The sequence below is a fragment of the Monodon monoceros genome, unplaced genomic scaffold (assembly GCF_005190385.1).
Source record: "Monodon monoceros isolate NGI ecotype Baffin Bay Population unplaced genomic scaffold, NGI_Narwhal_1 Super_Scaffold_14, whole genome shotgun sequence".
Classification (NCBI taxonomy): Eukaryota; Metazoa; Chordata; class Mammalia; order Artiodactyla; family Monodontidae; genus Monodon; species Monodon monoceros.
Genome location: NW_021703770.1, coordinates 12841227 through 12847601, shown reverse-complemented (window position 1 = coordinate 12847601; position 6375 = coordinate 12841227). Strand labels below are relative to the sequence as shown.

General features: G+C 44.6%; 1 protein-coding gene across 3 annotated transcripts in view; it reads left to right on the top strand.

Moving 5' to 3' along the window:
• NSMCE2 (NSE2 (MMS21) homolog, SMC5-SMC6 complex SUMO ligase) overlaps positions 1-2850 on the top strand; it is a 223878-nt gene extending 221028 nt beyond the window's left edge. For 2 of the 3 annotated variants that reach the window (XR_003793583.1, XM_029223060.1), the window contains exon 8: positions 2504-2843. Coding sequence is in view for 2 of the 3 variants with exons in the window: in XM_029223060.1 (XP_029078893.1) it covers positions 2504-2524 (21 nt within the window). In the remaining variant the exon portion in view is untranslated. Of the gene's footprint in view, positions 1-2503 lie in introns of all 3 variants that reach the window. The other variant, XM_029223059.1, reaches the window with a different exon arrangement.
• Positions 2851-6375: the final 3525 nt, after the last annotated feature.

The following is a 6375-nucleotide window of genomic DNA, read 5'->3' as shown; positions in this document are numbered from 1 at the left end:
TACAGCCTGGCAGTCAGTGCGAATGATCAGTGGGTTGATGAGCATTAATGGAGGGTCATCCCAGCCACCGACTTCAGGTTGCATTTCCATGTCATGGAAGTTGAAGTGATGAAAACTGCCTTTGCTGAAGTCAGGAAAGCGTCCGTATCCTTTTCATAATCTCACCTTATTTACTTTCATACTGAAAGAAAGAATTCACTTTGAGACAGCAGGGTGTTGTAAACCAGTGTAAAGCATTTCTCAAGCACCTCCAATCCTTCCCCTAACGCAAAGCCAAATCATCATACCTGGGCCAAATCACCCCCATCGTCTTTCATATGATTGCCTTTCTTTAATCACATTTTAACACATGTCCCCAACCATACAGGACACATTTCAGTATTTTGAATATAAACGTTGTTAGCAAGCATACTATTCAGCACATTGATTAATGCTCCTCTAATATAAAGAGGCCTTGGTCCAGAAATCAAGACCAAGAAAAAGTGTCACTTTTGTGTTGAACTGTGGAGCTTTCTACTGCTGGACAAATTAGAGCTCCCATGATCCGCTTCCTTCCCCTTCTGGTTTATAGCGTTTGTCTTGAATTTGTTCTTTTTGATCTGTGCTTTTTGGAGGGCTGTCTCAGATCACTGGGCCAGAGCTCTGTGTGGGGCAGGAACCTACATTTGTATTTTACAGCTGGGTGCTTGGAACTAGCACAGGGCCAATCACATAAGAGGGTCAAATGAATGCACGAATGTGCGCCCGTCTGTGTTGGAGGTATGCAATCTATAGACAGATCAGCAACTTTCATCAGGAGACTGGTGACAGTCATAGGAGATGGTGGAGGGAATGAAAGTTATTGAGCACTGTGTTGCCTGGAGCCCCGTGAAGCTGGGACTCTGCCCCTATTATAAATCTGAGGACACAGAGGCTCCAAAAGGTAAAGCGAGTTGCCGGCGGTCTCCTAATAAGCAAGTAGGCAGTGGGGTTAGAATTCAGACCTAGGTTGGCGCGACTCCACAGCTGGGCACTCTACCAGAGTCTGGCTCATGCTGAGAAGAAATCAGGTGACTTCATCCAGCCCACTGCCTTCAGAGGAGACCACATGTAAACAGAACCGTGACTCACCCACTGATTTCTGCAGCCACAGCTTTGCCCCTGAGTCCCCATCAGCCCACTCAGTCTCTCCACTGGGAGGACTAGTGGGCATTTCAGAGGCAACATGTAGCAACCAGGACTCCTGCCTGACTCCATCCCATCCCGGCTTTCCTGTTGTTTCTATGGAGATGAAGGGTATCACCAGTCCCCTTCGGCTCGGGCCAGACTCTGCACAAAGCTCAGCTCTTTCCTTTACCCTCCACATCGGGTCCATCAGCAAGTCCCATAGGTTCTATTTCCGGTTGTATCCCAAGGCTGCTCACTGCTACACCCTCATCCAAGCTGCCCTCACTCTGCTGGCTGCTGCACAACTCCCCCTCTCTCCCCTGCTTCCCCTCTGCCTGTGTTCTGTATTAAACAGCCAGAATCACGTTTTCTAAATGTAAGCCAAACCCCATCCCTCCCCTATCTCCACCCCTCCATTGTTTTCACATTTAAAATAAAATCCAAAGCCCCACACGCCCTCCAACCAAGTCTCCAAATGCCCTCCCTCTTGCCCTGGGCATTCCAGCCACACTGACCTTGTTCTTACTTCCGGGCACCAAGCGGCTATCTCCTCGACTTCTACACGTGCTGCTGCCCCAGCCCGAGCCTCAGAGCCTCACGCAGCCCTTGTTCTAGATAAGACCTCCCAGTGAGCCTTGCCCTGACCCCCTCTAGATAAGCCCCTTAGCTCACACTCTCTCCCTTGACCCTGCTTTTTAGCCTTTGTAGCACTTAATGCCATGTGAACTCACAGCAAGCATCTATGCAGTTGAGTTAGCGAAGATCTTTCTCCCCCACTGCAAAGTGAGTGCTGTGAAGTGGGCATTGCCCTGCCCCCGGTGCTGGACAGGCCCTGGCTCAGTGAACAAATGACCCGGTGAACAAATGAATAAGTGCATATCGGTCCTGATTTTTTAAGTGTGCTCCTTTTTTGGTAAAATGTCCTCACGTAAACACTACTCAGCTGTAAAAAAGAATGAAATTTTGCCATTGGTAGCAACATGGATGGACTTGGAGGACGTTATGCTAAGTGAAATAAGTCAGAGAAAAACAAATACTGTGTGATATCACTTATCTGTGGAATCTAAAAAATACAACAAACTAATAAAACAAAAAAGAAGCCAACTCGTGGCTCTCGGTGGGGAGAGGGAGGGGGAGGGGCAAGATAGGGGTGAGAAGAAAAACAAGGGGTTATTATGGGATTATATGAAATCACCTGTGAGAAACTTTTGAAAATTGTAAAACACTATAGAATTTAAAGAATCTTTCATTCAATTAAAAAAAAAAATGCTCTCACTTAAATTCTTCCATGTGAGAGAAGTTTATGCTGAAGGCATTAAGGTGAAGCGGCCTGACTTGATTTTCTCATCCCTCACAGTTGCCCGAAAATTGGCTGTAGCCACACAGACGTGAGAATGTCTGATCTCATCCAGGACGAGGTGCTGAGAAGGGCGATTGAGAGCCACAAGAAAAAACGTCGTCAGTCTGACTAGGAAGACCACCTGCCTGCAGGGAACTCCGCAGCCTACCTCCTACCCCAGCCATCTGTAGAGAGGGATGCTTGTCAAAGCACTTCGACTGGCTGCATAGCATACTTTGGGGTAAAATTGAAGGTTTTAGTGTATTTGAAAGCCTTTTTCTATGTTACACTAAACATTCAAGCATATTATATTGTTTATTTTTAAGTGTTTGCAATTTTAAATAAAACTTTGATTATCTGCGTGTGCCCTATCCGTGCGCCTCCCGAGGTGTAAATGCTTCCAGTGGTAAAGCCTGGGTGGTGCCAGGCTTCTCTATTTCTAATCCTTCAGACTGCTTTTTATTATAGTTTTAACAAAAAAAATGTCTTGCAAGGCATGTTTGAAATGCAAACACATAGAAACACCCCCAACTGCAAGCATTTTCTATCAGGATAGTAAAGAATAGCATGAGGGTGTAAAGCAAAGCCGGCTTCCTTACCTATATTTACTCTGTATATTGACAGTTCCAAATATGTAAATGCTTTTGTCATTCTGATGGGCACAGAATGCTCCAGTAGCTGGCTTATCAGTGCGATGATAATTGATGCCATAATGGAAACTTCGCTGCAGCCTGCTGAGATCCTGAAGCGTCATCGGAAGCAACCACATCCTGGCTGTTCTTGGCCTTGCTCCGTGGCTTTCGGTAAGTGGCTTCAGCCCCGTGGGGCTGGGGGGTCTTCAGCCACGACATAAAGATATTGAATAAGATGTTCTGCACTGTCCCTTCAGCCCCGAAAGTCTGTAGACTTATGACCAGCAGGGTCTTTAAACTGAATACTGTTGATTTATATTCCATTTGTATAAAAAGTGCTAATCGATTCATAGTCTACATAGCAGCCTTTTATCAACTAGAATAATCAATTAAACCTACCAAAGCATACCCTGACTACACTAGGAAACCAAGAATAACTAATAATGGCTAACATTTATTGAGCACTTACTGTACACCGGGTGCTATTCAAAGCACTTTACATATATATTAACTCCTATAATTTTCACAGCCCGATGAGAGAGGTACAGTTATTATTCCCACTTTATCGTTCCCACTAAATGAGGCACAGAGAAGTGAAGTGACCCGTGGAAAGTCACAGAGCTAGTAAGTGGCTGAGCTGGGATGGGAACTTAGATCATCTGGTCCCAGGGTCTGGATTCTATTTTTTTTTTTTTTTTTTTTTTTTTGCAGTACGCGGGCCTCTCACTGCTGTGGCCTCTCCCATTGTGGAGCACAGGCTCCGGATACGCAGGTTCAGCGGCTATGGCTCACGGGCCCAGCCGCTCCGCAGCATGTGGGATCTTCCCAGAGCAGGGCACGAACCCATTTCCCCTGCCTGGGCAGGCGGACTCTCAACCACTGCACCACCAGGGAAGCCCTGGATTCTTAATCGTATGCTCTCCTCCTCCCTATCGATTTATTTAGAATCTAAAAATATACTCAGAGTCCACATTTAAAAATGGAACCTTTTGTAAATAAACAAGCATATACATGTTTGTGCAAAAAAAAAAGTTCACTAAAATGCAGGAAGTAACTGGATTTGATATCTAATAGGCAGTAAAGGCCATGAAATAATAACACATTTGAGTTTCAAAGCATAGTCTAAAATGGAGCAATTAATTTTGAAAACACTTTCGTGAAATTCAGAAAGGAGTATGACATTCAGTTGTCTACAAACTAATTTTGAGTTTCTTAAGATGCTTTACTTGAATCAGACTTCCAGAGGAAATGATTATGTTTAAGACAGAACAAACATACTTTTCATGGAATGTGGTTCTTTTGTGAAATAATTTGTTTCCTAAACAGATAGGGGCAAGCATGAAATGCTTGCCCAAGGTTGGATTTGCATTTTCCCCTACTCTTTCTAAAGAGGATTCCGGAATATTGGTGTGGACACTGATATCGGTTAGAAAAATGCAAACACCATTCTACTACGGAAAAGGTATTTGTATCCTGTGACATTTTTCCTTCTTTAGTCTCCAGAAACATATACTTGTCCAGCCAATTAACGAATTTGAAGTTTTATATAAAACTTATTTTTATCTTTGAAGATTCACCATTTGGTTGTCATTATCAATCTGGTATATTTGTTAAATTACCATTACAAGAGTTTTCCAAAAAAGTGAAACCTTTTCTTCAAATGAAATCGTATTTGTCTTACTGAGAAACCCAATAATAATATGACAGCTGGAAGGGGAGCAGTTCTAGTCAAAGAGGAGGTGGGAGTTCAATCCCCTTTTCCGCAGGGCAGCCCCAGTCTTATCTGAGATCACCCAAGGCCCCATGAGTGACATTTGAAAACTGCACCAGATATTGTAGCTAAACCATTTCTTTCGGATGACTGGTTTAGGACTTGGATAATTGTGTGAACATGGCATTTTAAAAAAATTGCTAGTTCCTTTAAGAAATTTCCAATTGAGTAAGTTTAAAACATTACCACAAACTCCAAACAATCAGATGATTTCTCTCTCACCTTATATAGAAGTTCAAACATGGAGTGCCCAGTTTGAAGCAACTCCTGCTGGGAGCACTGCTCCCAACTGAACATGCCTCAACTCAAGTTTTCTGTGAGGACAGAGAGATTACAGGACTGGGGGAACCGAGGCCACTGGGAACTGATCGCTGGCCACACACCAGGCTCAGGTCTAAGTGCCTTAAACATATCACCTAAGTGAATCCTCCCTACAACCCTAGAGGGAAGCATTATCGCCCCATTTTACAGATGAGGAAACTGAGGCTCGGGGTCATTAAGTCATTGGCCTGAGGTCACTGGCTTGTGAGTGGTGGTGGTAGAGCTTATATTGGGATGGAACCATGAGTGCAGAGGGAGTGCTCTCACCCACTGGGCTCCCACTGGGCTCCCTGCCCCAGGGCCATAGAGGATGCATAAATGGTCAGCAGACCTGCACTTCTGTGCCATCCTCCTTATTTCTGCTCCTGAGACCGCCATTTCCGGCGGGGGATGAGGGGGGCACCGTTTTCCAGTCTCGGGTGCATTTTGCATAGCCCTGTGCTCCTCCCCTTGTCCCCTCTGCAAACACCCCACCAAGTCCAGGCCCTCCCTCCTGGCTTCGCACTTAGGCTGTCTTCGAGCCTTCCAGCTGGTCTCCCACCTCACAGCCGCCCCCTCCCATGTTAATCTACTAGAATACTGATTGGGTAATTCTATATCCTTTCCTACCGAATGAACTTCAGGCCTGGCCTTCAGGATTCTACCCACAGACCAGCCCCACTTCTGTCTCCCCAACACTTCAGTTCACCTGCTCTCTTCATGGCAGGGTTTCTTCCAGAAGTATTATTCCTAACCTAACATGGTAGGCATATTCCTAACCAGCACATGCAGATGACCTTGGGCAAGTCACTTTACTGATCCAGCCTTCAGATTTGTCACATAAGCTAAAAGGTTTGGACTTCTTGCCAAGGTTTTCTTAAACCCTAAGATTCCTCTTCAATGAATCAGTCCTATGCAAAGTATATGGCCCTTTTGAAGGAAAACAAGCTGACTTGGAAATTAGAGTATATTTGAACCCAATGTATATGTTGCATCTTTAAGTATATATTCAGCAAACACTTTTTAAGGCCCACTTTATGCCATGTTTTGTGTTGGTCACTTTGGATACAAAAATATTCCTTCCAGAGCGCTTCTTGTCTAGTTGGGGTAGACAGATATGTAAAAAATTAAATTGCATAAAGGGTTATGTGAGTGCCATGTTTGGGGAACAGTAGCACAAAGAAAGG